This window comes from Syngnathoides biaculeatus, chromosome 8, assembly GCF_019802595.1.
Source record: "Syngnathoides biaculeatus isolate LvHL_M chromosome 8, ASM1980259v1, whole genome shotgun sequence".
Taxonomy (NCBI): domain Eukaryota; kingdom Metazoa; phylum Chordata; class Actinopteri; order Syngnathiformes; family Syngnathidae; genus Syngnathoides; species Syngnathoides biaculeatus.
Genome location: NC_084647.1, coordinates 8,943,310 through 8,959,731, shown reverse-complemented (window position 1 = coordinate 8,959,731; position 16,422 = coordinate 8,943,310). Strand labels below are relative to the sequence as shown.

Sequence of the window (16,422 nt, the reverse complement as noted above, 5' to 3'; positions counted from 1 at the left end):
TCTTCTTTTTTTTTTTTTTTTTTAACTAGGCCGTCCTCTGCTGGGCGACCGGCAGCGGTTGGCCCGAATGTGACGTTTGAATCCCTTCAATGTCGTCGCCGTCGCGATCAATAACGTGTGCCATTGGCCCAGTCCGTTGCAGTCAGATTGCGCGCCGGCTGGGGGGCCTCGGGCGGGGGCACCAGGAAGTAGACACAGGTGCCCGTCGCCAGCAGGGCGAGGGCGCCCGCCAGCGTGAGGCCTCGCCTGAGCAGCAGCTGGCTCAGAGGGGGGTGGGCGCCGCCGGGCCGTCGACGCCGCCGCTCCGGGACCATGCGGGCGTCGCGCGTGACGGGCCGGTACTGGTCCTGCGCGGCCGGGTTCGGTAAGGCAGCTGCGTGTGTGTTCTGTTGGGCGCGCTTCACGGCCTACGACGACGACGACAACAAAAAAAAGACCACAGGATGCAATTCCCAAAAAGAAAAGAAAATGAAAATACTTTTGGCAGTATCGTATTATACGCTATATGTAAAATGTTTCCCAAAATGACCTGGAATCGGTCAAGAAATGTGGACAAAAATCTGTTTGGGAATTTTGGCAACAAGATAATCGTTCCCGTCCCCGAGATGAGCAGTTTGAAATGCTCAAAAATGTGGAACGTGGGGGTAAATATCAAAAATGTTATGTAGAATGGGGGCATGGCGGATTAGCTGCTAAAAGCGTTGGCCTCACTGCTCTGAGGTACCGGGTTCGATCCTCCTGCCCATTGATAGCTGGGATAGGCCTCGGCACTCCCCGCGACCCTCGTGAGGATAAGCGGCTAAGCAAATGGATGGATGAATAATGTAGAATGTGTATGAGCTGAACATTTTGAAATTGAAATGGTTTGAATCCGTGAAGAAAGGAGGTGAAGTTAGAAAATGCCTCAAATAATTTGGACCTTTTATGTGGGAAATACTGCAAAATTTCAAACGTGAATTGTTTGAATTTGAATCCACTCGATGGAGAAAACGTCTCCATTTTCATTGGTTTCCTTGCAATCGTGGGAATTTGCCTGATGAAATCATAAGAGACTGTCGTAAAAGTGCCGCTGACCACAATTTGGGTTTCACCAACTGAAGCAAAATTCAGTGGCGTCATTGCGGGCGTGCAAAAAAAAAAAAAAAAAATCGGGGGCCTTTGCTTGGAAAGGTCCCATTTAAATTCCACTTGGGATTCAATTCTGCCTAGCGACGACTTAACCACCAAAAATGGGAAGCGACGTACACACAAAAAAAAAAAAAAAAAAACGTGTTGAACGTGACAAGGCACGCAAAAAAGGTTCTTGGACTCGATGTCCTGAAACAAAAGGTCTTGGTTTCTACTTTCGAAGGGTCGTCCGTACTAGAAAACGCCACAGGAGTCTGCGACGCTCCAACTGTGCAACTTTTTGTTTTTGTTGTTCCTGTTTTCACGGTGACGTCGGTCAAGTTGATTGGTGAATTATGTCCTCGTGGATTTACCTCCTCCGTCATCCTCTCCCAGTCCAGCTTGAAGATGACGACGACGTAAAGGATGGACTGCAGGATAACGCAAATCAGCATCCCCAGCCAGAAACCTTTCAACCGAAAATGGAAAAATAAGCCATATGTTGATGCAGTTTATCGCGTTATTTTTGAGAGGGATGATGAACGAGGGGAAAATACATACGGCAAGAGCACAAAGCAGCAACAAAACGTAACAGGGCGGCTAAGGTGAGGATGAGCGGCGGGGCAAGCAAGCAAGCAAGCGAGCGGCCACGAGAGCGGCAAGCAGCCCAAACCGGGACCAGAACCTCACCTACCTAAAATTCGGAGCTTAGCCACAAACATGAGCGTGATGCTGAGCGTGAGTCCGACGCCGTAATAGCCGATCAGGTTGGCGGCGGCGGGAATTTTGGCTTTTCCCGTCCCCAGAAAGATGCCCGTGCACACGCACTAGACAAAAAAAAAGTCCTCTGGAGCACTTTCAACGTTTCAACAAGTCGTACCTGCTTTTTATTGACTTGATCCTACTGGTCTACTTCTTATTTACTCAACGAGAAAACACAATTGTGCTTCCGAGTTGGATTCAATTGTAAGATACGCACATTTCACAAAAGAAAAGATCAGACAAAAATTGGACAGTTATTCAAAGTAAACCATCCACTTCATTATCACGAAGAAATTAAGAGTGGTTGTTGTTCAGTCACCAGTACAGTCATGTTAAAAAAAAAAAAATCTATAAAAATTAATATATAGCATAAATCCTAAGTCATAAACTGTTGAGCACAACTGTACATCTGTACTCCTGTCACAATGGAATGAAACGTTCTCATAACCTCTTGGTGGCGTTGGCTTATTAGAATGAAAGCGTACACTTTTTCATCATCTCGATGGTAGCATCAAATTCCCTTAGAGCCGTGTATAATGGGCAATATTGACAATTTTTTTTTTTTTTTTAGGGACCATTGCATTATACACGATGCGTCACGGTAACGCAAGCAAGACTCACCACGAGGCCGTCGAAGAACTGAAGGAAGCAGTAAGCGTTCATCAAAAGGGAAACCAGATTGACGATCTTCCTGGAATGACAAAATGCTTTTCTTGTAGAATCAGCATAAAAAATACGGCATGATGAAAAACGGGTTAGCGCGTCGGCCTCACAGTTCTGAGGTCTGGGCTTCAAATCCCGGCCTCGCCTGGGCGGACTTTGTATGTTCTCGCCCCATGTGGACCTGAGTTTCCCATTTCCTCCCATATCCCAAAAACCTGCAGGGTATATTTGCTGAAAACTCCAAATTGCTCATAGGTGCCATTGTCAGCGCAAATGGTTGTTTGTCCACGTGTGCGCTGGAATTGGCTGGCGACCAATTCAGGGCGTGCCCCACCGCTCGCTCGAGTCAACTGGATGAAGCTCTGGCCCGCCCGGGACCCGAATGAGGATCGGCGGCATGTTATTTTGTTCCACCTCGTCAAATGGCAAATCACCTCTGGGGTCCCTCAAGGGTCAATTCTTGGACCCCTTTGTATTCTTTAGAAAAGAAGAAAAAAAAAAAAAACAAAAACAACTGACTGTAGTTTGAAAAACAATAAGCATTTTGTGAGACTATAAAGTATAGTTTGGTTGTGTTTTTGAGAAGAAAAGCACAGTTTTAAGTTGACAAATCTTTATCCATCCGTCCATTATCTGAGATGCTTATCCTGACGAGAGTCGCAAGAGTGCTGGAGGCGATATCCCAGTTAACTTTGGGGCACACCCTCCGACCGGTTGCCAGCCAATCGCAGGGCAAATAGGAACACTCACAATCCCACTGAGGGGGCAATTTGGAGTGTCCAAATTCATTTTGCACGTTTTTGCGACGTGGGAGGAAATCGCGGAGTGCCCACCCGGACAAAAGCCACGTGACCCGCATGCAACCACAAATTTTTATTTTACCAACATTTTTTTTTTTCAAGAATGTACGACATCAATTTTTAAATTCGATTTGTTTTTGTTCAGAAAACAAGTTTTAATAGTTGAGACTAAAGCCAAAACAGAAAAATGCCTTGCGTGGCATTCAAGTATTGACCGCACCTTTTTCACGTTCAGACAATTTTTGTTTTTACCAATAGCGATGGTTCAACACAAGATCATTTCTATTAAACCCAGTAAAGTGAATAACGCTATTATTATTTTGAGCACATTTTGACTTCAAAACAGATCATTTCTACTCGTGCGAGGAATCATTTTCCCTAATAAGCAAAACAAAAGCGCTCCAGACTTCAGGAAGGTCCCGTGTCGGGGCCAAGTTTACAGGTTGCGAGGCGTGACCGCCACTCACTGATCAGAAGTGAAGATGAAGCCGATGACGGATTTCGTGGAGGCCAGGACGACGCCTTCCGCGAGTCCGAACGCGGCTGCGAGAAAAACAAACACGCCAAGGTTGGGGGTGGGGGGGGGGTGTCACGGTGACCGGGAAGAACGGAATTGGAATTTTGATTGGGGGGGGGGGGGGAGTGAAGTTTTATGGAAAGGAAACCTCACAAAGATGAAAAACAAGACGACAAAAATATCAAATATTGTGATACTTCTGAGAGGAAAAAAATACACATTTTGTGAGGAAAGAATTATTTTTTTTTGCAGAGAAAAAGTTGAAGTAGTTATGAGAAATTTTGTGAGGAACGTCTCAAACTGAACCTAAAGCTGTACTTTTTATGAAAATAAGTAATAATCTTGTGAAAAGAACAGGCCCTCCCAAAAAAAAAATATATATATATATATATATATATAAATTGATTTATCTAAAAAAATATATTTTTTTAGATAAGTCAATTTTTCCGTCCCCCATTTTTCGTTTGTGTTCCTAATGCTCCTCCCACTGAGCACAATTCTGCTGAGAGATGAAGAAAAAGTCGAAAGTCGAAAGGGACCTGCGAGGGCGAGCGACACCTTGCAGGCGAGGACGGCCCGGCCCGTGTCTCCGGCCCCGAGGGCGTTGCCCACCCGGGCGCACGCCGCGGCCTGGATGCCAAAAGGGAACTGGGGAAAAAAAAAAAAAAAAAAAATCAAAGGAGAGGCTCAGGAAGGGAATAAAAACAAAACAAAACAAAAAAACCAAAATATAGCTTGTGAGGTACAAAGCGTACTACATGCCGTACCATGTAGGCCAGGAGTGTCACCATCATGACCGCGTGCTGGGCCGCCAGCTCGTCTTGGCTTAACATGCCTGAAAGGCAAAATCACATGATGATGAAAATGCGCCAGAAATTGGTGGACCGGACATGGCGGCAGGCGGGCACAGTGGGTAGAAATTTGCGTCGTGGGCACGTGTGGAGGTAAGTTACCCGCGAAGAAGCCACCAAACTCATAAACCCACCACTCGAAACACTTCATGAGCATGCTGGGAACGGCCAGCCTCATGTAGGAGCCCCACTCGTGCAGAGATTCCACTGACCAGCCTGGAACGAGGGGAAACGTGGAAGTGGGTGGGGGGGGGGGGGTCACGACAAGGTCACCCAAGCCTCACCTCCCCAGGTTGATACGTGCAGCTTCTTCCAGCGAATGTACACAAACAGCAGAGCACAGATGCTAATCTGAGAGAGAGCGTTGGCGGCCGCCGATCCGCTAGGGGGCGCGCGTCAGAAACAACAACACGGAGGTACCATAGAGAGGCAAGGACAAAAGAAAAGGGAGGGCGCCAAGGCGGTGGCTCCAATCCACCCAACGTGTACTCACGTCACCCCGAAATCCAGCCAGTACAGTAAAACGTAGTTCAAAATCGCATTGACGACGTTCGCCGCGGCTGCCGTGTACATTTGCGGAAGAATTATACCCTGAAAAGAGAGAAAAAGAAAAATAGAAAACGGCCAATCAGACCCTGGATAATTTGGGCCACACTGAAAAACTGAAAACCGTACTGTCTTGTTCGCTTGCACGGCCACGCGACCAAAAGTGGTCCCAAGTGCTGGGGGGGGGGGGGTAATTTGCTGATTTGAAAATCAGGATCACGCCAGGTCGTCGACAGTGCGACAATGATCAAGGCGAGCGCTGGAAGTCTGGCGCTTCTTGCAGTTATTTCTTCTACTTCCAGCCAAGATCGGTGGCGGTGCACCTCCTAAGCACTATTTGGCTAGCTAAATATTACATTGGTGGTTCTACTTGCTAAAGGTGTTAATAAGCGTGACTGTATTGTCGTAAGATTACTGTACTGCTACTCATTTTGAAAACATCCAAACTTTCCTGCTTCTGTTATCTTTGATACGTGAGAATCTTTTTTTTTTCTCGTAAAAATGGGTTTTTCTTTTGAGAGGAGCGTTCGTACGACTCGACGCTCGCGCGTCGCCTCCCGGTGGACGAAAGAGAGGACGACAAAACACGGCGGAACCTGTGCAGGCCTTCGGACACGAACGTGCGGGGATTGTTTCTGAGCTCACCTGGTTCTGCAAGTAAGACACTTGAAGATTGTGCAGAAACATCGCCTAAAAGACGAGAACGCCGTCACGACGACGGCGACCGCTCATTTTGCAAAAAACAAACTCGCAACTCACCGGCACGGCTGGAAGGGAAGCTACGATGTACAGATGTGCAATTCTGAAACGGAGGTCGGAACGTTTCCGCAGGCAGGGGAGCGGAGCGGCCGGCTGGTTCGGACCTTCCTTACCGGGTGACCTCAGGGTGCTGGCCCATGAGCAGCAGGAGGTTCTGGGCATTCAGGAGCAGACCCCAACAGGGCAGACAGAACAAGAGCAGGATGACGACGCCTCGCTGCAGGATGACGCCCACGCGCAGCAGGTTCTTCCCGCCGAAGGTCTGTCGCGGATACATTTTGGCTCCATTGTGCGGTTTTATGCTAAGACGTGACGGCTTTTCCGTACCTGGGAGACCAAAGTATCGCAAGCAAGACTCAGCCCGTAGCCTGTTGCCGCTGTGGTGACGTTGATGGTCTGAAACCGAGCGCAAACGAGTGACTTGGCGAGGATGGAAAGTACTGTCGTGAGAATATTTGCACCCCCTCTCTTAAATATGACGAAAGGGGGTGCGGAAAGTTGAGGGTGCAAAAAAATGACACGTTACAGCGTTTGATGGAATCTACGGCGAATGCCCACCTACGTCTGATGTCGGCGCGGCTTTGCACATCTCAGTCTCGTCAGAACTAGCGTCATAGCTAATTCACGACTGCGGTACTACCCCCCCCCCCCCCGCCCCACAAGGGTCCACTTCCGTCATGTGCATTTGACTTGGACGCCAGGAAAACCTTCAGAAAACCCACCAATCAGTTCCGGGGTATTTTCGATGAACGGTACTTTGTTGAGAAGGCGGCGGTTGTGTTCGAATGTCGGCGACCGATTTGTTGCTTGGAAACTTTCACTCGAATGGCAGTTTGTTCATCTTTCTGGCAATTCTAACCGGAATCCGTTTACGTCAGCTTTGGAGGAGAATCCGACACCTCCGCCGAACCGTTCCTGACTGGCCTTCGCCGGGGGCCGTTCGAGTACCCGCGCGGCCGACAACTTCGGCCGAGGTCGTGCCGGGGTCATGAGGGTTACTTGGAAGCTTTGGAAAGTGCGACGAAAGAGAGCCAGGAGAGAAAACGACGACCACCAAAGATCGTAGCGAACGTCACAACGGCTAACGGTTAACGTTCAAGTGGTCGTCGGCTTTACTGGATTATCGAAAATATGAAGTCTCGCTCCTCGTGCTCTTCATATCATCTCTGAACGTGTTGAACCGACGGGTAGAAGAAACGGGCGTCCGTGTAGACTTGACGTGACCTTGACGGGACCTGACACACACGGGACGTGACGCCATTTTGTTTTCACCGGGAACGTGCGCCGACTGATGACGTCACAGGCGACCACGGTTTTTGACGGGAACTCAATTATCTCACTGTGTAAGGGGAGGGGACGAGAAAAGCACTTACGGCGGATGCCAACCCGTAGCCGGCCATCACCTCGTTGCCCAGACGCCCAGAAAACACGGTGACCACGAAGGGGAGCAGATAAACGAGGACCCGAGAGAGCAACTGCAGAGACGCAAAGGACAAAACAGTGGCCACAAACTTATGAGATGACAATCGCGTGTCTCCAGAGGAGGTGACAAAATATTCTATTTGTGTGTTGAATTTGCGTTCCATAATGGACTACTTGTCATGACATCTTGTCAGGTTTTCATCATATTTAAAGAATGAATAAAATGTTCAAAGTATTTCATCAATTTTCTTTTGTGTGTATATAGTTTGCAGTGGATTTTTTTTACAATCACATTTGGCGTACCTCAGGGCTCTATCCTAGATCAAATTCTATTTTCACTGTAAAAGATTTGAAAATGTTTTTTTTTTTTTTAAGTTAAAATAGCTTTTTAACTACAATATTACAGAATAGTGGTTGTATAGATTTTAAGATGATCCATTAATAAGTATCTTCTGCTTTGTGCTCGTAGTATTTAACATAACATTTTCCGAAAGATTTTGTGATTCTTCTTATTACTCTCTCCATCATTTTTATTTTTAGCTAATTAAGAACGTCTTTGCCCCCCACCCCACTGCTTTGTGGGGGCTTGTTATCGTACAAATGTCAGCCCCCAGAATAAAAGCCGAATACGTACAGAAAAGGTGGCGCCTTACCAGAGGACCGGTCATCCTCAAGATGTGGTACAGTTCTTCTCTGTGGCTCGGGGGCATCTCCAGACCCAAGACCGTCCGGTCGCCCGCCATGTCCGTCTTCTCGTACTTTGCACACTCGCACTTTTCCCGTCTCTTGTTTTCACTTCAAAAGTCACTTTGAGGCTGAAATGGAGCGGCGGCTCACTTCCTTTGGAGAGCCCCCCCCCCCGCCCCCCCCGCCCCCGTCCCCCCGTCGAGCGCAGCTGAAACAACTCAGATTGCTGCTGCAGAACACAACAACAAAAATGAAAAAAAAAAAAAAAAGAGCAAAACAATCGCTCACACTTGCAACGGCAACATCTACCAAAGTCTGCTCAGTGAGGAAAATAAGCTTCAAAATACATTTTTCTTGAACATCTTTTTCTTTGGGTTTGGGATTTGGGGGGGGGGTCATTACAGCGCATCTTCTTTTTTCCATGTAAACCGATTTGATCTCCTGCGTGTTCCTCTTTAACACCAACTTCCTTCAGAACATCCCTCAACCGTCTTCCTCTCGCGCTTTTGCTGGGGAGCATTTTTTTTATTTTATTTTAATGAATGATCACATTTGTCATGTACAGCCTTCAATTGTGCCATTTGTCGCTAAACTAAATTTCAGATCTATGCTAAAAATAAATGTGAGCCCAATTTTGTTATTGTTGCTTTTAGCATTTTGTGTGTACCCCCCCCGTATACTTTTTCTTGTTTTTATGGGGGATGGCGGACACCACTGAAATGAAGTTGCACTGTTGTCATCACTGTTTGCGTACATATTTGCATTTTATAACAACAAGTCTCATTTCATTAAGAAGAAACGCTTCAATGCTACAATTATTATTATTATTATTTTTTTTTAGTATAATACAACACATCCATGCATTTTCTGACCCACTTATGCTCACTGGGTTCGCGGATGTATTTGTGTTTATCTCAGCTGACTCGAACAATATAACATGAATTTAATAACAGAGGAAAAAAATCGACTCGTTCAAAGTGGCACACAACATTGGTCGAGGACAAGAAAAAAGATGACTTTTTGCCGATTGCTCAAAAGTTTCATCTCGTCTTCAGTAGTCCGACGCAGCAGCGCTTGTGACGTTGGCGTCGGTGAGGTTGACCCGAAGCGGCGAAAGGTTCTCGGTCGGCGGCACCAGGAAGTGGAGGCAAACGCCCGCCACGAGGAGGCCCAGCAGCGTAACCGCGGTGACGCCACGGCGGAGAACCAACTGGGAGACGGAGAGTTGCCCGACGTCGTCCGGGTCAGCCGGTGGAGTCTCGCCGCTCACGTGGGTCGAACCTTCTGCGGACTTGGGAACAAGTCGGAGCACGAATTGACACATTTGTGCGGTATTGCAATACACATAAAACACAGCCCGCCGTCGCTTTGGTGACAGTCGGCTGTTGACTCAGGTCAGTCCGTCCGTCCGTCCGTCCGTCCGGGCGTGAACTGGACATTCAGTCAGTCCGGTAGTCGGTCAGAAAGTCAGGCGGTGAGTTGCTAGCTTGTAATTCCGTCAGTCGGTTGGCGAGTTTGTCGGCAATCGCTCAGTAATTTGCATGACCAGTTCAGTCCGACAGTTGACGCTCAAGTGTCAGTTACTCGGTCAGGAAGGAACCCGTGCGGGTCTCACGTTGCGCCCGAGTCCTGCGCGGTGGTCCGTCGCAGTGCTCGTGTTCAGTAACGCCGCAATGGTCGTGGTCTGCGCTCGTTTCAGCGCCTGCAGAGAAACGAGCGCGACACGTGAGAAGCCGCGACCGTTCCGACGTCATCGCGGTCCACGGCGAAACCGGCACCTCCTCCGTGATCCTCTTCCAGTTGAGTCGGAATATGACCGCCACGTAGAAGGTGGATTGGAGGACCACGCAAAGGAGAAGGCCCAGCCAGAAACCTGTCGAAGCAAAAACATTGAGCAGTGGCGAGCGTTGAGCGTCTCAAAACGTCGATACCTAAAATGTTGAGTTTGGCCACAAACATCAGCACCACACCGACGGAGAGGCCGACGCCGTAGTAGCCGACCAAGTTGGCCACCGCCGCGATCTTTTGCTTGCCGGTTCCGAAAAAGATGCCCGCCGACACCCCCTGCAGGGAATCGAGTGCGTTTTTATAGAGATTTGCAAAGACGTTTCGGGATGGATTTCCAAACATTTGCTACGCACCACAATGCCGTCAAATATCTGCAGGAAGCTGTAAACGCTCAGCAAGCCGGAGAGGAGGCGGACGATCTTCCTGAAGGAGATCGCGGGATTTCTTTTCCTCACACCAGGCTCAAAATAATTCACTCACAAAAGAAATGGATTTGAATTCAGTCTCGCAGCCGAGAGACTCACGCGTCAGAGGTGAAGAGGAAGCCGATGACGGATTTGGTCGATCCGAGGACGGCGGCCTGGACGACGGTGAAGACGACTGGCGACGACACAACACGCGGCTGACGGCGAAGCCGCGAGCGGCGGCGAGCGGCTTCGCCGGCCTCCCACCTGAAAGCGAGAGCGCCACCTTGCAGGTGAAGAGAGCTCCCGCGGTGTGGCCCGCGCCGAGGGCGTTGCCCACCCGGGCGCACGCCGCCCCCTGGATGCTCAGCGTCATCTGCCATTTTGGATGACATCCGTCCGGACCGAGACACAAAATGGCCACCGGCGGCGGCGGCGACAGATTTCCTCACTACGGCGTACCATGTAGTTGAGGTTCCCCACTGTTATCAGGGCGTGATGGACCGCCAGCTGGTCTTTTCCCAGAATTCCTGGCACACGCCGCTCACACAATCACAAATTTTGCACATTCAAATCGGACATCAATCGGAAAAGATTCAAACGAGAAAGCAAAAAAGAAAAAACAATTGTACAGCAGACTCAAATCAATTCAAAAAGAGATCATTGGAAAAAAAAAAAAAAAAAAATCATCATCAACTAAATTGGTGAGCGTCAAATCAAACCGTTGGACATCTTTAGACAGGCAAAAACAAATCGAAAATGGGAAAAGGATGAAAGAGAAAAGTATGTGAATGACACGTGAACCTGCGAAAAAGCCCCCAAAGTCATAAAGCCACCATTCGAAACACGTCATGAGGGTGCTGGGGAGGGCCAACTTCATGAAGGGGCCCCACTCCTGCAGCGAGTCCAGACTCCAGCCTGCAGGGGGAGCAACACTCGCACTTACGGACGCAGTCGCGAGACAAATTCCGACGACGGATCGTGCAAAACTGCAATATCTCTCTCAGACCGCGTTATTGTCATTTCATAGGCACATTTCTTGCTTTTCTTTTTTTTAATCTCACCTCGCCACGTGGCTTTGTGCAGCTTCTTCCACCAGATGCACGCAAACAGGAAGGCGCAGATGTAAATCTTCGACAAAGTGTTGGCCGCTGCGGAGCCGCTGAGAAAATGGCACAAATGAATGTCTTGACGTGCGCGCGCACGAGCGCCACGTGTGTTCACGCACTTCACCCCGAGGTCGAGCGCGTGAATGAAGACGTAGTTTGTCAGCAGGTTCGCCACGTTGGCCAGGGCGCCAGCGTACATCTGGGGGACGATGATGCCCTGCAACCGTGCACGAGCAGACTTGGACTCGGGGGAACATTGCAGGTACGGAGCGGAGCAAATTAAACCCAGCCAGCCAGCCAGCCAGCCAGCCAGCCGTTTCCTTTGCCGCTTATCCTCACAAGGGTCCCGGGCGGGCTACACCCTGAACCGGTCGCCGGCCAATCGCACTCGCACTCACGATCGCACTTTGGGCCAAATTAATGCACACGCAGTTAAAATAATAATAATAACAAAATGACCTATATCTTTTTCCCCAGAGCCATCAACTCCTTGAACTCAAACCACTGAACATAACAACAATGTCACGTAATATTTTGCAACTGTACTTTTGGGCATTTATCTATTTGAGCAAAAACTGTGCCTTGGTATCTTTTGGTTTTTTTTTTTTTAAACCAAGATGTTCAAATTGTATTCAATTTTATTGCAGCTTGTGGAGAAGAGCATATAACAACATTAAAAGCTTTTGATTTACTTTTGTCTGTGCGTAGAGAACAAAGGTGCGAGACGCCATCGCAGGGAGGTGTCCGCGCCCAGAGCAAACGCCGCTGTACGTATTTTACGTTACCTCTACTTACAAAAAGCCACCCCGGAACGGAACATTTTGGTCTGTAGTTCCAAAAGAAATTCGGAATACCAACGGGAAAAAATGGCGCCGGTCCCATCCTGTACCCCGCGTGCTAGAAGTCGTCTGCCATTGGCCACAGCTGGAGCGTGTCTTACTGGCATCACGTTGGCTCGGAGGGACGTCAATCTTTAGCCATCGTGTCTCTTGGTGTGCTCGGCGCAATACAGCAAGCAGCAGCAGCAGCAGCAGCAGCAGCAGCAGCACCCCCTATTGGCTAAGCACGTAGCATCACTTGCCTCCATTTTGACCCTGGACGCGCTTCCTGTATCATTGTCATACCGTGCCACTTCTTTGCGGATTTATGCATCTTTTTTCACCGCGGGGCTCCAAGAAATTGATGCTGAGTGCCGGTGCTAGTGAGGAGAAGAACAAGAGTTGGTTTTTTTTTTCCATGAAAACCAAACAAGAAATTGTTGAGAAATATGAAAGAGACGTGGGTGCACGTAGCGTTCGTGCTGCCGCTCGCTGCTCGAATTGAGAGGTTCGAAGTGGACGTTGAGCGCTGAAGTCGAGGAAATTGTTTTCCAATTTGAGTGGAATTAAGTCTCCGTAACCCCGCAACATGTCGTCACACACGTCACCCTTCTCTTCGCATCGTTGCTCGACGCCAAAGGTAAATCGACATCATTTTGTTTTGTTCTTTACATGATGTACACTTTGAAAGCTTATTCTTTCAGGTAAATGAAACGTAATTTTGTAATTCTTCTCCACATTATGCAGACTTTGAATGCTAATTTTCGGTGGCAGCGGGGGTGGGGGGGGGGGGCTTTGGAACAGATTAGGCAATTTGAATGTAAACTGCGTTTGGATTTACGAAAGTTTCACGTTACAAAACGACTTCCGGAATCGATGAATTTTGTAAGTAGAGGTACCCTGTATATGTAACACAAAGAAGAGGATATGAATAAACTTGCGTTTTGAATGTTTTCACCTGTCCTTGGGGCGTTAGCTTTGAGCCGCCGTCAACTCTGGCTAGCGAGCAAACGGTAGCCGTTTCCTGTTTCCAACTCGATCAGCAAAATCTTTCACAATTTAATGTTGCCGATGTGTCTGGTAAGAGCAGTTCCAATTTTGGAGCCGTCTGGCAACAAGGAACTCTCGAGAAATGAGCCAAGTGGCCGTAAAATGGCCACGTCATAACAAATGCCAAGTTTTCACGTTTCTTCAGATTTTATCGCGAGTCTACTTGTGATAGACACGCCTACCGAATTTCACGTCACTACACTATTTTCAATATTTGCTGTCGTGATTCGGGCAGACGCAATGATGCAAACGTTTAATTTCACGTTTGAAGTGTTCGTCCGTCAAGTACTAGTCGACGTGGTTCAAATTCGGTATCAGCCTGGGCCTTTTGTCTTTGAAGGGACCCCGGAAATGGATAAAGTGACCCTAAAACGGGCTTCGGGTGGTGGATTTTCCAGAAGGGTGGGGGCGTGTGTGTGTGTGTGTGTGTACCTGATTCTGAAGGTAGGAAACTTGCAGCTGATACAGAAACACCGCCTGAAGAATGGATCCACATTTATGAGACAGTAAAATAGCAAAAAGGTCCAAATTTGGTTGGGCCTCTGTTGCCAAGTTCTGAAGCGCGGCCTTGCCTGGCTTCATCCCCCTTTTGACATTTGATGCCTCGCTCAGACTGCAAAACAAATTTGGTCTTTCACGATTGGACTGCGTCAGATCGCTACCGTCATTTCTCGACACGCATTCCGTTGCTTCCTCATCTCGTCTTTTACGACCGTTGAACTTTACCCCGTCAACTCAAATGCCGTCGGAAAGCCTGAATCAGAAAAAGGCGTCACTGGTCCAATGTGACAGTGCGAGACTCGTTACCACGGAGACAACAAACGAAAATGTTGCCTAGCGAGCTAGTGCTAGCGCGAACGGACGGTTGCCGGCGTTCTGTCGGATTGTACCGTAAAGTTTCGGTAAATGACGATTTGCTGGTGTAGATAAGTTGTTGACAAGTACGTTAACAACAGCAAGCGGCGGTCCACGCCAAACCTACTGGCTGACGTCATAGTCAGAGATTTGTCGCTGACTGTCAGACTGCACGGACGCCGTCGCAACCATCGAACGTGCAAAAATGCCAGACTTTTCGTTTTGTCGTTTTTGTGACGTCACACTTCCGATCTGAGAAATCAGGCGGGATGGCGAATCGGGTCAACATCGGCCCACGATCCTCAACGGGCATTCGACTTACGGGTATCGCCGGGAGGTATGCGGTGATGTACAACTGCGCGATTCTGAAATTGCAAAGTTCAGCGTGAGCGCAAAAAAGATGCTTTGCCGATGGAACGTCGGTCGCTGTGGTTACCGGGTGACCTCGGGGTCCTGGCCTATGAGGAGCAGGAGGGTCCGGGCGTTGAGGAGCAGACCCCAGCAGGGCAGGCAGAACAGCATCAGGATGACGACGCCTCGCTGCAGGATCACGCCCACGCGCGGCAGGTTCCGGCCGCCGAATGTCTGTCGCACGGTGGCGTTATTCGGCGTTCCGGCTTTGCTAGCGCGGCCGTCGGTGGAAAAAGTGCCTTTTCCCAGACCTGAGCCACCAAAGTGTCCACCGCCACCCCCAAGCCCCGACCCGTTGCCGCCGTGGTCACGTTGATGGTCTGCGGATGACAATCGTGCAGCAAAGTCGAGCGATGGGGGCGTGCGGCGCAATTTCGTACGACACAAAGCGTGAAAAAGCACGACGGGAAAGGATAAATAATATTAAAAACTATTTGTTTTTCTTCTCAAACGAAAGCATGTATAAAACGTAAATCTTTTTTTTTTTTTTGTGGTGTCAAAAGAAAAGCATACATAAATACTTTTTTTAAACAAACCAAAAAAAAAAAAAAAACACCAAAATATCTACTTTATCGCCAAATAAAGCTTTTTTTTTTTTTTGATAAAAAGAAAAAAAAACAAACATCCAAAGTCAAATACATCTAAGTCCAACTATATCTCCCAAAACTTGGGAAATCAATTTCTTCAGATAAAACAACAACGTTGTACAATGTGAAGCATTAGACAACGTCAATAATCACGATTGCTGGAAAGAAAAATCCTAAACGATCACTTACAGCAAACGCTAACCCGTAGCCGGCCATCACCTCGTTGGTCAGGCGTCCGCAGAACATGGTGACCACAAACGGAAGCAGATAACTGAAGACTCGAGCCAGCAACTGGGAACAAACCGGCATCATTCGAGGCCCGAGCGCAGTACATTGTGGGGGGGGGGGGGGGGCGTACCAAGGGTCCCATCATCCTCAAGAGCTGGTACACTTCTTCCCTGACGGCCACGGGGAGTCGGCAGCGGAATATCTCGTCGCCGGGGGCCTTCTCCATGTTTCGCGTGGGGAGGGGCCGCTCCGCGTCCTCAAGTGGCTCGGCCGCTGCGTCCGCCGCCTCTTATGCAAACTTGAAAGGTTATTAATTAATCCCGCGGGGGGGGGGGGGGGGCGAGAAGCGCTCGGACAATCTTGACTTTGACACGCTCGTCGGTGGCCGTTCCAAAAACCTTTCGAGGTTCTATTCAAGAACCCAAATGGACCTTACGGGCTTGCGAAAAACGCTCCCGCTTCTACTCGGGTGAAAAGAAAATCATTTTCCAAGGCTAAAATGGGAACTTCCTACATTCATTTCATATCATTTAGTGGTAGGATTAACTGTTTTTGCATCTATGTATTTAAGTGTGTCCATTTTCGTCTATGCACGACTTTGGTCTGAGAGGGGGGCCACGCCCTGAATGGGCATGTCGGCTATCAACAAAAAAGATCTTTTTTTTTTTTTTTAATCGTAATCGCAGATGCAGCGGCTAATTGGGGCGTGGAACGGGTTTAAATTGCCCCCCCCCTCTCTAAAATGAAACCCGAGTTATGTACAGATGGATGAAATTCATGCGGCAAAGGTGACGCCGTCACCGGTGAGTGACGGCGAGCCGTCGCCACCCGCCCGGCGGCTCCCCAGAGAATCGAACGTGGCGCGTTGAGGATGACGATCGTCTCCTCTTGTCACCGCATACGCAATCTTTTTTTTTTTTTTTTTGGGGGGGGGGGGTGTCCTTATTTTTCTTTTGGGTGGCTGTAAAATGCCCAAAATGATTGGCACGCGTGCCCGAGTGCAGTCTCCCGCCTCGTTGGTGGTTGAAATGCGCTCCAAAGGGCCCCCGCAGAACCCC

General features: G+C 48.7%; 1 protein-coding gene across 1 annotated transcript; it reads right to left on the bottom strand.

Moving 5' to 3' along the window:
• Nucleotides 1–2: 2 nt before the first annotated feature.
• On the bottom strand, nt 3–15,650 carry LOC133504933 (uncharacterized). The gene is made up of 33 exons (XM_061827675.1): nt 15,495–15,650; nt 15,326–15,427; nt 14,801–14,869; nt 14,575–14,723; nt 14,461–14,503; nt 13,716–13,760; nt 11,535–11,632; nt 11,371–11,468; nt 11,111–11,224; nt 10,769–10,836; nt 10,574–10,682; nt 10,427–10,502; nt 10,256–10,325; nt 10,046–10,178; nt 9,893–9,987; nt 9,730–9,816; nt 9,169–9,405; nt 8,081–8,212; nt 7,379–7,480; nt 6,333–6,401; nt 6,119–6,267; nt 6,006–6,048; nt 5,892–5,936; nt 5,194–5,291; nt 4,985–5,082; nt 4,803–4,916; nt 4,617–4,684; nt 4,389–4,497; nt 3,800–3,875; nt 2,491–2,560; nt 1,802–1,934; nt 1,364–1,576; nt 3–407 (listed from the first exon to the last, which is right to left on the bottom strand). The coding sequence occupies exons 1-33, from the start codon at nt 15,588–15,590 to the stop codon at nt 22–24; spliced, it is 3,594 nt and encodes a 1,197-aa protein (XP_061683659.1). The 5' UTR covers nt 15,591–15,650; the 3' UTR covers nt 3–21.
• Nucleotides 15,651–16,422: the final 772 nt, after the last annotated feature.